We start from the raw sequence: 14,292 nt of genomic DNA, 5'->3' as shown, positions 1-14,292 counted from the left end.
GGGTGTTCATTTGGCCTGAAGCTTAGAAAATGGGGATAATACTCACATATACTGAAAATATTGATTAACATGGTGTTGTACCATTTCGTTGTTATCGAGTCACTGATTTTATTTTTTGCATGGTTCAGTCAAATCCCCTGCTGGAGGCTTTTGGGAATGCGAGAACTGTTAGAAATGACAATTCAAGGTGTGCTATATGCTGGTCTTGTCCAAGCTAAGTAATTTATTTATGCAAAAGGCTGAAACAGCTTGTCACTATTCAGTGCCATATTTCAGCTGGAATGCTAGTCATGAGAAGAGAGGATATAGGTTATCCTTAAACCGTTTTTGCCGTCTTTGTAATGATGATATTATGTCATTATAAGAACTTCACGTTTATTGCATTTGAACGAATTAGGATAAGGTTAATTGTTGTCAGTACCATTTTGTCTAGCAGTAGCTTGATATCACATCGTGTGATTATCTGTTAAGTTTATTCAATGTTACTAATATTTAATTGTAATTTATGCTTCTATCTGGCAGTCGCTTTGGCAAGTTTGTTGAGATTCAGTTTGATGCAAACGGGAGAATATCTGGCGCTGCAATTAGGACTTACCTGTTGGAGAGATCCCGTGTCGTGCAGATAACAGACCCTGAAAGGAATTACCATTGTTTTTACCAATTGTGTGCATCTGGAAAGGTAGTCTCTCATGTATTAAACACTGTATCTAAACATCTACCTTCATGTATATGATGGGAGTTCTTGACTTTATCTTCAAGCTGATGGTTATTGTTCATTGGTTTTCTCATAGGACGCAGAGAAGTACAAGTTAGGCCATCCAAGCCACTTTCACTACCTGAATCAAAGCAAGACATATGAACTGGAAGGAGTGAGCAATGCAGAAGAATATATAAAAACAAGAACAGCAATGGATATTGTTGGCATCAGCCAGGCAGAGCAGGTTCTAAACTTTGTCTGAGAGGACTACTCTTGAAAATGATTAGTTTGATTTTCCCCTTTTGATAGTTTGTTCACGGATCTTACTGAAAATAATTTGTTTTATCTTTATCCAATCAATAGGAAGCAATTTTTCGCACCTTGGCTGCAATTCTACATTTGGGAAATGTTGAATTTTCTCCTGGAAAAGAGCACGACTCTTCAGTTCTAAAGGATCAAAAATCCAGCTTTCATATGCAGATGGCTGCTAATCTTTTTATGTAAGTGATTTATGTAGCTTGACCTGAACTTCTATCTTTTATGAATCTGCATTAGCAGACTGATGGGCAATCTGACTAATCTTATTGCCTCCTAGTCTTCTTTAATGAATTCAGATTGTGGGTCTTTTCTTTTAGGATGTTTAGTTGTCTTTATAGGTCACCCTTGGAATTTTTGTAATGTTTAACTAGTAGAGTAACTAACACTTTTGTTAGCTATAGAGTAACTTAGTTGTTACAGTTCTGTTTGCTATTGGAGCGTTCATCAATATCCGTAACCATGTAATAGGGTGCATTTGTTCTTTCTTTGTCTAACTTGGTTACCTTATTACTCAGGTGTGATGAAAACCTCTTGCTAGCAACATTATCTACTCGTACAATCCAAACTCGTGAAGGAATTATTATTAAAGCTCTCGACTGTAATGGTGCTGTTTCTAGTAGAGATGCATTGGCAAAGACTGTTTATGCACGATTGTTTGATTGGTATGGGTTAATTTCCCCCTTCAAAGTTGTTCTAGTTTTAGCTGACTTTCCTGAAGTGATTATTATTATTTTTTTTATTATTTTGATTGAAATGTGATATGTTCACAGGCTTGTTGAGAAGATTAACAGGTCTGTCGGGCAAGACTTGAATTCCCAAATGCAGATAGGAGTTTTGGACATTTATGGTTTTGAGTGCTTTAAAGACAACAGGTAAGATTGTTAACTCATGTGTTGAAATTTATGTCATTACTATGCAAATTTACCTTGCCGTAGGGGTAGTCGTTTAGTGGCAATTCAGTTTTATATAGTTTATTATCATGGTGCTCTGAACTTGCTTGACAAATCCAGAAAGTTTATGATCCTTCACTACATTAACTTTCATCTCTACTGTTACCTGTTAATTGGTGATAGTCACTAAATCGTAGTCCTTGCACCTTAATGTTATCCCTTCATCATTTATGATCATTGTTTTAGTAAATAAGGGTCATTGATTAATTAATCATTCATTTCCACAGTTTTGAGCAATTTTGCATTAATTTTGCAAATGAGAAGCTGCAGCAACATTTTAACGAGGTATGTGTTGCTGTTTTAAATAATAAATTTTTATCTTGTGCTGTCTTGTAAATTTCTGTTACTAATTTTCTCAACTTCTCTTGCACTTGCTCCAGCATGTATTCAAGATGGAGCAGGAGGAGTATAGCAAAGAGGAAATCAATTGGAGCTACATTGAATTTATAGACAACCAAGATGTTCTAGATTTGATTGAGAAGGTTTCTTCCCCTTCTGTCTCTCCTACATTTTAGTGATCTATCCATGGACATTAATGTTACCCTACATTGATTTGCAGAAACCTCTTGGGATCATTGCTCTGTTGGATGAAGCTTGGTACAATTAAGTTCTTCACTATAGTTTGGTGCATGTTATACTCCCTATTGAAGTTTAGTAGTTTTTTTTCCTTATCCTGATTTTCTCATCTTTGCAGCATGTTCCCGAAATCAACACACCACACATTTTCAACCAGGTTGTTTCAGAGTTTCCGGGACCACCCAAGGTGGGAGAAAGCAAAATTTTCGGAGACAGATTTTACCTTGTCCCATTATGCTGGAAAGGTATATCATTTTCATTTTGTGCATAAGTTGATCCACATAATATTTTGCTTATTAATCTACTTCACTGCTTCTGTAGGTCACTTATCACACAGATTACTTTTTGGATAAGAACCGTGATTATGTGGTGGTAGAACATTGCAATCTTTTGTCTTCCTCGAAATGCCCCTTTGTTGCTAATCTTTTCTGCTCACTACCTGAAGAATCTTCAAGATCATCGTACAAGTTCTCTTCTGTAGCCACTAGATTTAAGGTATATATATAAATTTATGTACATTTCCTTATTTAATGTGTGCGCTGCTGATATTTCTTCCCTGTTATTTTGGCATTTCCAGCAACAACTTCAGGCATTGATGGAAACCCTCAATACAACAGAGCCGCATTATGTACGGTGTGTGAAGCCAAATTCATTGAATCGACCACAGAAATTTGAGAATCTGAGCATCTTACATCAATTACGTTGTGGGGTTAGTAAAAAAAAAACTATCGTGTACTTGGTGCATCTTTTTTATTGATGGAATATTGATAAAGTTGTTTCATCTAATGATTTTCTGATTTGACACTAGGGTGTTCTAGAGGCTGTTCGGATAAGTCTGGCAGGTTATCCCACTCGTAGGACTTACTCAGAGTTTGTAGATCGTTTTGGAATATTAGCTCCTGAATTTATTGACGCGATGTAGGTTCCCATTCATCTTTCATAATGATTTATAATGTTTACTTTATTTGTTTTCTGTTGGTTCGTTAAATTTATCTGTTTTGCTTGTTCCACTTAAATAGGCATCTGCATGGACAAAGCTGGATGATTCTATTCATTTGTTTTGTGTTTGTTTATTTATAATTTTGTTTTATTCTATATCCCCTTACCTTATTATGGATAATAATATTGTATTTCTTTGAGTTCTGTCCATGCAGCTATGATGAGAAATCTACAACTGAGAAAATTCTGAAGAATTTGAAGCTTGAGAATTTTCAGGTACTTGTCCTGTAATCATGTTCTTTATTATAAATTAACAAAGCACTGTGAGTGGGCATTTATCTATGTAGTAAATAATTGACAAAGATGTCTTTTCCTTTTTTGAAGTTGGGTAAGAACAAAGTGTTTCTTAGGGCTGGTCAAATTGGAGTTTTGGACTCCAGACGCGCTGAGGTCTTGGACAATGCTGCAAAGCGTATTCAATGTCGGTTGCGAACATTTGTTGCCCGCAGGAATTTTGTTTCAACTCGTGCTGCTGCCTTTGCACTTCAAGCTTTTTGTAGAGGTTCTTTCAATTGCTTCTGCCAGATTTCATCAGAAATGCAAAATCTTATTCTTCCTCTCACTTTATTGTGATTCTTTATAAATTAATTTAATTTTTATTTCCTTCTGAATTTGATGTTTGAAGGATTCCTTGCTAGAGAACTGTATGCTGTAAAACGAGAGACCGCTGCTGCTATTTTCATACAGAAACATGTCCGAAGGTGGCTATTGAGGCATGCTTATGTTGAAATATATTCAGCTGTCGTTACCTTACAGTCCAATATCCGTGGTTTTTCAACCCGCCAAAGATTTGTGCATGGGAAGAAACATAAAGCTGCTACTCTGATCCAGGTAAACAAATCTCCTGTGTTATATGTTGCCTTGCGCAAGCATGAGGAAGATTTCTAGTAAACAGTGCCATTACCTATAAAGTTGTGTTTTGTTCAGACATTCATTTATGTCTTCTATGTGCTTTTAATCTTTGGTGCACTGGTGTTTGGGGAAGATTGCTAGTAATAGCAGTGCTGTTAGTTATAAAGTTGCATTCTGTTCATATGTCTTTCGTGTAATGTTATCTGTCTTGGTTTAGCTTCATATGCCATCATAGCTTTTAATTTCTATTTTGATATAATATAAATCTGTTAGGCTCGGTGGAGAATGCGCAAGGTTCGATCAGCTTTCAAACATCATCAAGCTTCTATTGTGGCGATACAATGTCTTTGGAGGCGGAAGTTAGCAAAGAGAGAGCTCCGAAAGCTTAAACAAGTGAGTTAAATAGCAGTGCTTCTCATATATTCAAATATGCATAAAAAGTCTCATTGCCATCAATTTTTTGTTTATTATTTACAGGAGGCAAATGAAAGTGGTGCCTTACGTTTAGCTAAGAATAAACTTGAGAAGCAGTTGGAAGATCTCACATGGCGACTGCAGCTTGAGAAAAGAATGCGGGTATCTGTTTCTTCTGTGCGCATTGTCCATTCCCATATTCATGTAGTATTGGAAATGAAGTTATTGTTTCCTTAAAAAAAAAAGTTAAAAGTGCCGTTTTTTATATAAACAATTAACATTCTGGCAAGCTTTACGGGTGTTTGAAATTTCTTTCTAATTGCAAGCTTTATGAAATGCAGGTTTCTAACGAAGAAGCTAAGTCAGTGGAAATTTCAAGGCTTCAAAAAGTGGTGGAATCTTTGAACCTCAAGTTAGATGCATCGAAATTGGCAACAATTAATGAGTGCAACAAGAATGCAGTGCTACAAAATCAGTTGGAACTCTCAGCGAAAGAAAAATCTGCTTTGGAAAGAGAACTAATTGATATGGCTGAATTGAGAAAAGAAAATGCTGTTTTAAAGGTGAGGAATGTGATTCCTTTCTGGATTATTTTTTTATTTTATATTAAATGTTGTGGAATGTGATATCTAAATATTTTGTTTGCAGAGTTCAATGGATGCTTTGGATAAGAAGAATTCTGATCTGGCGAATGAGCTTCTCAAGGCTCAGAAAAACGCTAATGACACCATTAAGAAGCTGCAGGAATTTGAACACAAGTGTTACGATCTCCAACAGAATGTAAACAGGTGTTTTTCAGAAATTCATCAGTTACTCCAATTCTTTAATGCAGTCTAATTGTGTATATAATTCTGGATATTTATTTTAAACATTTATTTTTCTTGTAAGTAGGGGTTTTTTTTTTTTTTTTTCTAGATTCTACATCTATTTTGCTCTTGCATCTTATCATAATTCTTGCTTACTATTTATTTAATTTACAGTCTAAAGGAGAAACTCTTGGTTTTAGAAGATGAGAATCATATCATGCGACAAAAAGCCCTTGTTGTCTCTCCAAAGAGTACTCGACGTGGTTTTGAAAAGGCAACTGGTCCTGAGGTAATATATGCATGATTAAATGTTTTGACCTACAAAACCTGTTCTTTGGGGGGGGGTGTTGTTTGTAACTGACTGACCTCTTTGCCAAAGTCATATTCTCCACCTACCACTGGAGAGCAGAAGAAAGTGAAATTTAATGTAATTGGTGAATGATTACCAGAGATCATATACGAAACATATGGTTAAACCATTTGGCATGCAAACTATTTAAGTTTACTCTAGAAAGCTTAATTTTTATTCTCCCGCTCTTTCTATGTGTGGGTCTCCTTCCTCTTTTTAACCGTTATGCGTTGGGATTGAAATTAAATATTCATCTTCTACGTTTTCAAATATTGGTAGTAACTTGGTATGGAGCAAGAGTTCTCAAGTATGCAGGTGTTGCAAACACTATTATATCTAATTTCACTTCTTGTACACACTACAATGGCTGGGAAGGTTTATGCATAGAATTGTCAGCTTCCCCATGGTTAATCCTTTGCCTAGCTATATTTATTGTCTTGTTACTGGTGTGCAACATTCTCATTTGTATATAAGAGCCATGGTTTCCTATTAAGATCATTGTTTTTAATGGTAACAGATGAACTCTGGTGCACTTGTTCCCCACACTGATCGAAAGCCTGAATTCGTAAGACATGATCTCTCTCTCTCTCTCTCTCTCTTATTGCTGTAACAAATGATAAATGTATGATATACCTGATGCAGGAGTCACCCACACCTTCAAAAATGATAACACCCTATTCACATGGCCTGTCTGAATCACGGCGAACAAAGCTAACAATGGAGAGGCCACAGGTTATAACTCTTATTGTTTCTTGAGCCTGATGTTTAGCTTTTACAATTCACTGTTATCTTCGTACTGATTGTATTTGGTAGTCTGTAGTGTAATTGTGTTTAGTAATTTGCTTTGATGTGTACAGGAGAACTATGAAGTCCTATCAAGGTGTATTAAAGAGGATATTGGGTTTAAAGACGGTAAACCATCAGCGGCTTGTATCATATACAAATGCCTTCTTCAGTGGCGTGCTTTTGAGTCTGAGCGGACAGTTATTTTTGACCATATAATCGAGGGGATAAATGATGTTCTGAGGGTAAGTATCTTTTTTTATGTATTTAATTTGTGCTTATGATTTGGATGTTTTACCATACCTGAAATACATAATGTTGGAGAGCTTCAATTTTTTTTGTGTGTTATTTTTTGTTGTTGTTGTTGTTGTTGTTGTTGTTGTTGTTGTTGTTGTTGTTGTTGTTTCTTTAATACCACAAAGATAAAGGAAACTCAAGGGTCTTAAATTGTTTGCATTTGTTTCAGGTTGGAGATGAGAACATTACCTTGCCATACTGGCTGTCCAATGCCTCAGCACTTCTATGTCTTTTGCAGAGGAATTTACGACCAAATGGTTTCCCACCAACTCAGCGTTCAGCAGGGTCTGCCAGTTTAGCTCTAAGGATCGCACAAGTAAGTTGCAATTAAATGTGGGTTCACTGAATTTTCTTTTTTTATTTCATATTATTGGTATTTTTCATTTTGCATATTCACAGGGACTGTCATCGCCGTTCAAACATGGAGACGGTATGTCACATTTAGAAGCAAGATATCCAGCTATACTGTTCAAACAACAGCTGACTGCTTGTGTAGAAAAGATCTTTGGGTTGATGCGTGACAGTTTGAAGAAGGAGCTGTCCCCTTTATTGGGATCATGCATTCAGGTGTGTTAAGTGCTCTTCTAATTTAAATTATAGGTGCATTATCACACTGTTCATTTTTATTCTACTATTAGTAGCATCAGTCTCGAATGTATATCCATGTTAAGTGTGCTCATTTAGTGGTGTAGTGGTTTTGTATTTTTCGATTTTTGATCTTTGGCTCTTCAAACTATTTTCAAGGCACCCAAAGCTGCACGAGTTCATGCTGGGAAGTCTAGATCACCTGGTAATGCTCCTCAACAATTACCTGGCAGTCAGTGGGACAACATAATCAAGTTTTTGGATACTCTTATGATCCGATTACGTGGAAATCATGTATGTGAGCTAGATTACTCATTCAGTTGTTAGTACTTTTGTTGCTTGATCTATATTACATGCTGTAAAGTGTGTTGGTCATGTTCACCCAAGCCATATGGTCGAGTAAGACTTATTATATCACCAGATGATTCAATTGTCAACTCTTGATTGTTCATGCACCAAGTTTAAAATCATATTATCTATCTGTTGTGTTGAAGCTTAAAAATCCTATCAAAAGTTGCAATCTTATGCTGTTTTGTGACTTTGTCCTTTAATTAACTTTCTATTTGATTCTGACCTAAGCATTATACTTTACTCAGGTACCTTCATTCTTCATTCGTAAGCTCATTACACAGGTCTTTTCGTTCATCAATATGTCACTTTTCAACAGGCAAGAGTTTACTGCTATTCTAGTTTTTTATCGCTTATATTTTTTAATGATTTATTGACTCTTCTTGTTTCCCTTGGTAGTCTTCTGCTGCGACGTGAGTGTTGCACATTTTCAAATGGAGAATATGTAAAATCAGGTTTAGCTGAACTGGAGAATTGGATTGTCAACACTGGGGATGAGGCAAGTAAAATTTCATGTTGCAAGAAATTTCTGTTTTGGTGGTAAATACATTGCTCTGAATCTTTGATCAGTGTAGTTTGCAGGAACCTCATGGCACGAGCTAAATTATATCAGGCAAGCTGTTGGTTTTCTGGTATATAAGCTAAAACTGTTTCCTTTGATATTTTAAAATCCCTGATCTATCAAAAGTTAAAAACCTTTTCTTCTTGTTCAATTGGTGTAGGTAATTCATCAGAAGAGGAGAAAATCTCTGGATGAGATCAGGCAGGACCTTTGTCCGGTATGATTCTTTTGCTTGTGTGTGTCTCAATTCTGTGTTGTCCTGTCATTGCTGGCGTGGATGACCTATAAACTGACAAATTGAACTCATCCTGATGGTGTTTAATATATAGGCATTGACAGTTAGGCAAATCTATCGAATTAGTACCATGTACTGGGATGACAAATATGGCACTCAGAGTGTGTCCAATGAGGTATGTTTCCTGTTTCATAAATCTCTATCCATGGGCCTTTTTTTATGTTTTTAAAAATTAAAAAAAAAATCTTCTAACATTATCTTGCTGCGGGCAGGTGGTTGCCCAGATGAGGGAGCTTTTGAACAAGGACAACCAGAATCTTACCTCCAATTCATTCTTATTGGATGATGATCTAAGGTAAACTGCCTTGCATTGGATATTCAGTCTTGTTCAAAACAAAATCATGCGTGTATGGTTCTAAATCGAATTGCAGAACTTGAACCTTAAACTTTTGTGTCCTTGACTATTTTTTAGCCATAATAAGTGAGAACTGGATCCTTTCATCTTTCAAAAGTTCTTGTCTTACCTTGCTCGCATTGCAGATGCTTTTCTTCTTGTCTCTCATTTTTGGTTTTCTAACTTCTTATTTTCTAATTGCAGCATTCCATTCTCTACGGAAGATATTGACAAGGCGATTCCTCTTATTGATCCCTCAGATATCGAACTTCCATCTTCCTTGTCTGGTTATTCTTGTGTTCAGTTTCTTGCCCAGCTCCAAAATGAAATAGTCCGTTCATCCCAAATAGTTGCTGCATAAGCTTGTTTTGAATCCGAAGGCTAACACAGTGCTTGCTTTGAAGTTAAAAGTTGTAGGCAACAATGGCTCTCTCCACCCACACAAAACATGGAGCAGTAGTCATCTAAATATTAGAGGGTGACTCCACTCATTGCTCTAATTTGTTATTTAGTGTTACTGGGGTTCATCAGGCCTGATGAATTCATTTCCCTTCAATCATTTGTAGGTCTAGGACTGGTTTATTGTAATTAGGTTGTTTTATATCTTGTTAGGTTCTTTATTCTTTTTCCTTTTTTGGGGGAAGGGTTGTGGATAGGGTGAACTTAGCCTTTAATGTGACTTGCTGGTTCATGTTGTGTCAAAGTGTTACGTAAATTCTTCATTTGTACATTTAGCATGGCCATTAGGTATTTGATTCATTGTTGTGATATTTCAACTGGAATGTTAACCAGTTTTGCAGAGTATTGCAACCAAGTGCTTTCGAGTTTCGAAAGCCATCGTAAGATTGTAATCAAAAATCGAAAAAAAAAAAAAAAACCGTTATATGATGTGCAACTGACCTGGCTTTTTGGCACCGGCATCAAACCTTTTGTATTAGCACTTCATATTTGTAACAGGGAATACACATGGATCGCATCCACTTCCATTGTGGGTTTCATTAGTTAATATGTACATACTTATTCTACGTTACAAGTGATGCTGCCACTGAGTAACATTCTACGTCAATATGTATTGCCGTTAATATTTCTTGGACTATTTGATTAGATGATAGAAAATAAAGGAGCTTGGGGAGTAGGAGACGAGGTTGTGGGTGCCGACAGAGGTGTTATGACTTATGAAACCCGAAGGGTCTTGTTATTATTCGAAAGGGTCTAAGGGCACGTTTGTTACAAGGGACTAACATGGATTGAATTCTTACATAGCCTAAACCCGGAAGTCCCATGTTTGGCAATAAGCAGGAATCCTGTGTATGAGACTGTAGAGTCCCAAATTCTGTCATAGACTTTCTGACATATAGGCCCCAATAACCATGGGATTGTGGAAGCCCTTGTTCTGAGCTTCCCATCTTACCTTGCTTTCATTGCAGATGCTTTTGTTCTTGTCTCTCAGATTTGGTTTTCAGAACTATTTATTTTCTCATTTGCAGCATTCCATTCTCTATAGAAGATATTGACAAGGCAATTCCTCTTACTGATCCTTCATATATCGAACTTCCATCTTCCTTGTATGGATATTCGTGAGTTCAGTTTCTTGCCCATCTCCAAAATGAAATTGATAGTTGCTGCATAAGCCTTGTTTTGAATTTGAAATATACCACAGTGCTTCCTTTTTTACATTTAGTTTAATGTCTTTCAAGAGTATTGCCCTTAGAAAATATGGAAAACCGTCACAAGAGTTATGTAATACTACATGAGATTTCTGGAACCGGTATTGGTACTTCATATTTGTCACATTTCTACATGCCTTGAATGAACTTCCATTGTCCGTTGTGGGTTTTAGTGGTTAAGTAAATGTAGAAACCAACAATATGAAAGTTCTAAAAGCTACATTTTCAAACTAGATTAGATCAGAAGCTACTTCTTAACAGCTCTAAAGCAACGATGCTTGTTCGAAAGAACAGTGTGGCCTTTTGAGTCATTGCTGCATATTTGGATGTGAAGGAAAGAAGCGAGAAGTGGTATTTACAGCAGCAGAAGTAGCACATTCCTGCAAGTCAGCCAAGGATAATGATCGCCAAGCAGAGTGATTTCCGAGTTTGTTAAAAGATGGAGGAGCAAGGGAACTTGAATTGGAATCACCACTAGTGCTGGGACTGGATTCCGAGCTGCACATTGTCATAGCCAAAGCCAACGTGCTCTGACTTGCGGTGATTGTTCTCTTTGAAGATTTAGATATCCCGGCCCTGCAAATTCTCAGATTAGAAGCGAGCATGTTCCTGCGTTTCCTGGTATAGGGATCATCTGGCTTTGCAATCTCTTTAATGGAGGAAGAAGTTGCAGCCTCTGCCAGACTCGTGAAGGACTTAGATTTGTAGTTATAGAACTTCGAGATGCCTCTCCTACAAATTGCAAACCACCATTTAGTCATATGAACATCAACCAATTCATCCAACCAAAATAGGCATTACTAATCAAAACTTTGCAATATCTTCACCACTATGTGCTTTGTTATGCAAAACCAACAACCTAGCTCTCAGCTAAGAACACACATTCCTAGCGCAGAAGCCATAACCTCAACAAAATCGAAAGATGTATAGATTTTTCGGGTATTTGTCTTCAAATTTCCAAATTAATTCTCACAAATACCTAGTTTTAGAACAACAATACATAACAACACGAATATGATTCAGACAAAACCCGAAAAATGATAATGCAAAAACCAAAATTGCAGAAACAAAAAATAGAATTTCGGTTCTAACCTGATAGGCAAAACCTCCTCCAAAGCCTCCATCATATCCAAAGGACCTTTATACGAGCTCTGAGCCTCGTCATTCTCCTCATTGCCTTCGTCCTCCGACCTCCCGGACGACACGTCGCTGTTCTTCCCTAACGAAGACGACGACGACGAAGACGCAACCGGAGCCGGCGACGACGACTCAAATATCAAACCAAACGACATCGCAGCACCGTGCATGAAGCCAGACGAGGAAGGCTCCACGTCGATTCTCTCCAACGCGATCGACATGAATGAAACTCACAGCTCCGAAAATCCAAAACCAAAACAAAGCAAAGGAGGGTTTGGTCGTGAAATGAAACTCAAGCAGATCCAAAGGAACACCTACATTGTACTTATCTATCTCTCTCCCACCATTTTTATATATATAAATTATGTTTGGTTATGCACTGTAAATTACTTTAAATCTATTATTAGGATAGATAATTAGGGAAGGTTAAGAAGATAAGACAGTTAATTAGGGAGTTGATTAGAGGATAATGTCGTATTTTATTGATGTTAAGTACCTGTTTAATTAAATAAAGGCCAGCAAGGAAAGGGTGTAGGACTTATCCTCATCCTCATTACGAGAAAGCGGCCTTTATCCAACTGGATCCACTACTTATCACCAGGAGCTGTTATTATCTGCTTCGCATCTCATCCTACTCAAATTTGGCTCTCTCTATTTTTAGCCTGTTTCTAGATCAATTTACCACAACTACAATGCATATTCGTTCTTATTTATTATTTTCGAGTAGTCAATGCTAGTCATCCTTAAAATGTAATCCTCGGAACCGTTCCGTTCTGGATAGAATATTTTTGCTCGGTCGTAATAACTAGTTGTAATTTCGTACGAATATTCGTATACCGTTATTCACAAATGATTAACGTTCACACAAATAAGAATACGTTAGTTATAGTCAATTTATTTGTACAAATGAGAAGAATCATAACTCGAATGTTGGTACTAGTCGTAAATCAAACTCACAGTCTCACATTTACCTAAACTAATGTTTATGGATTCATTTTGTGCCATAACTTTTGAACAAAGAAAGAAAATAGTGGTTTCGAGCCTTTTTCTCATTGGTTGAGAAAGCGAGTCCACCAAAGTGATGATGATGTAGGAGATCAGATCCAAATCCCATGTTTTGAGAAATTCCAAGGTACCTGCCCGAACTGCCAACAGATTTTGGTGAGGAACCGTTTTGCCACGTGGACCAGTAAGGAAGCCCCCACGTTGAGCAATCACTGAGTTGTGGTCGGTCGATGACGTGGCTATCAAGAAATGGGGAAACTGGGAAAGTCATTGGGCCTCGTGGGTGGTGAGGCTTATCCAAAATGAGAAAGACCCCACTAGGTGCCCGTTACCCCGGGCAGATACAGTTTACGTTGGATAAAATCAGTCTTATTTTTCTTTTTGTAAGAAAATATTTTATGTGAATAACAATGACTGAAATAATAATGGTCGGCTAACGGGTGGCATTATGTCAAGGAGATAATCAATTTTATCTTGAGGATTCAGCTTGACGTGGCATCTAGACGATGCTGAAGCAACGATAGCACGCCTATGGCTATGCGCGTGCAAATTCTGTTGCTATGTTTGGAGGAGAGATCTTATATTGAAAAATTGATAAAAAAAATATGAATTATAAATAGGTGAGTTATTCATAATTGTATTAAGGTATTTTATGGTTAAAACCTAACACCTTAAAAATGGTTAAGCTGAGACAGTATCGATACAAGAATGATCCACATGTCACCCTTGTCGTTGTTTGACATGTACGTATATTGGTATCACAATTTTATACGTAGGATATATATTTATACCATCAATTAACTTAACGAGACACGTCTCCATTGGTGATATGTCGTTGTCTAATACGTATCGGTTGACATTTTCAACCTTATGAACATAATAGTTGTGTGAGAAATTTTATTCACACACCCCTATATACTTAATACACACCTATAATTTTTTTTATCCAATTTTTTTTCCCAAACTTCCTATTATACCCTCTTTATTTTACTGATGAATACACACTCTTTTAACCCAATATCTTCTTTCTTCAGCCAAAATCGATTCCACACAAGACTCGATCTATTTTCTCAGCTCTATGATTAATACTACCAATTCTTCTACTAAAATCAAATCCAATTGATAAACAAATGAAGCTTAACAAACAATCAAGGGAGACAAAATGATTGAAGACTTTTTTCCTCTTTTTTTAATTAATTGTCTCACTCAAATAACATTTAAGATTTTCAATAAGTTGAAATAGTATGGAAATTTGATATCACTAGGAAGCTTGCAAACTACCGATTCTTAGAGTAGTAAATATGTAAAGAAATTTAAA

The 14,292-nt window shown here is 36.6% G+C and overlaps 2 protein-coding genes across 2 annotated transcripts in view; one reads left to right on the top strand and one right to left on the bottom strand.

Annotated features, from left to right (window-relative positions):
• LOC101298726 (myosin-H heavy chain-like) overlaps window positions 1-9,999 on the top strand; it is an 11,672-nt gene extending 1,673 nt beyond the window's left edge. Inside the window, exons 5-38 of the mRNA XM_004303410.1 lie at window positions 129-187; window positions 523-679; window positions 792-941; window positions 1,061-1,197; window positions 1,531-1,677; window positions 1,786-1,887; window positions 2,193-2,250; window positions 2,346-2,447; window positions 2,525-2,562; window positions 2,660-2,786; window positions 2,863-3,036; window positions 3,119-3,250; window positions 3,350-3,459; window positions 3,696-3,756; window positions 3,865-4,042; window positions 4,166-4,371; window positions 4,666-4,785; window positions 4,870-4,968; window positions 5,148-5,369; window positions 5,455-5,594; window positions 5,787-5,901; window positions 6,479-6,526; window positions 6,604-6,693; window positions 6,819-6,989; window positions 7,211-7,357; window positions 7,441-7,608; window positions 7,786-7,920; window positions 8,223-8,293; window positions 8,374-8,473; window positions 8,550-8,606; window positions 8,697-8,753; window positions 8,866-8,946; window positions 9,044-9,126; window positions 9,370-9,999. Coding sequence (XP_004303458.1) covers window positions 129-187; window positions 523-679; window positions 792-941; window positions 1,061-1,197; window positions 1,531-1,677; window positions 1,786-1,887; window positions 2,193-2,250; window positions 2,346-2,447; window positions 2,525-2,562; window positions 2,660-2,786; window positions 2,863-3,036; window positions 3,119-3,250; window positions 3,350-3,459; window positions 3,696-3,756; window positions 3,865-4,042; window positions 4,166-4,371; window positions 4,666-4,785; window positions 4,870-4,968; window positions 5,148-5,369; window positions 5,455-5,594; window positions 5,787-5,901; window positions 6,479-6,526; window positions 6,604-6,693; window positions 6,819-6,989; window positions 7,211-7,357; window positions 7,441-7,608; window positions 7,786-7,920; window positions 8,223-8,293; window positions 8,374-8,473; window positions 8,550-8,606; window positions 8,697-8,753; window positions 8,866-8,946; window positions 9,044-9,126; window positions 9,370-9,526 — 3,999 coding nt within the window. The 3' untranslated portion in view covers window positions 9,527-9,999. The remainder of the gene's footprint in view (window positions 1-128; window positions 188-522; window positions 680-791; window positions 942-1,060; window positions 1,198-1,530; window positions 1,678-1,785; window positions 1,888-2,192; window positions 2,251-2,345; window positions 2,448-2,524; window positions 2,563-2,659; window positions 2,787-2,862; window positions 3,037-3,118; window positions 3,251-3,349; window positions 3,460-3,695; window positions 3,757-3,864; window positions 4,043-4,165; window positions 4,372-4,665; window positions 4,786-4,869; window positions 4,969-5,147; window positions 5,370-5,454; window positions 5,595-5,786; window positions 5,902-6,478; window positions 6,527-6,603; window positions 6,694-6,818; window positions 6,990-7,210; window positions 7,358-7,440; window positions 7,609-7,785; window positions 7,921-8,222; window positions 8,294-8,373; window positions 8,474-8,549; window positions 8,607-8,696; window positions 8,754-8,865; window positions 8,947-9,043; window positions 9,127-9,369) is intronic.
• Window positions 10,000-10,763: 764 nt separating this feature from the next.
• Window positions 10,764-12,345, bottom strand: LOC101298440. Its single transcript, XM_004303409.1, has 2 exons — window positions 11,925-12,345; window positions 10,764-11,564 (listed from the first exon to the last, which is right to left on the bottom strand). Exons 1-2 carry the CDS (start codon window positions 12,188-12,190, stop codon window positions 11,141-11,143), a joined length of 690 nt encoding a protein of 229 aa, XP_004303457.1. The 5' UTR covers window positions 12,191-12,345; the 3' UTR covers window positions 10,764-11,140.
• Window positions 12,346-14,292: the final 1,947 nt, after the last annotated feature.

The sequence above is a fragment of the Fragaria vesca genome, linkage group LG6, assembly GCF_000184155.1.
Source record: "Fragaria vesca subsp. vesca linkage group LG6, FraVesHawaii_1.0, whole genome shotgun sequence".
Lineage (NCBI taxonomy): Eukaryota > Viridiplantae > Streptophyta > Magnoliopsida > Rosales > Rosaceae > Fragaria > Fragaria vesca.
Note: the sequence above shows the minus strand (reverse complement) of the source record. Positions and strands in the feature narration are given on the sequence as shown.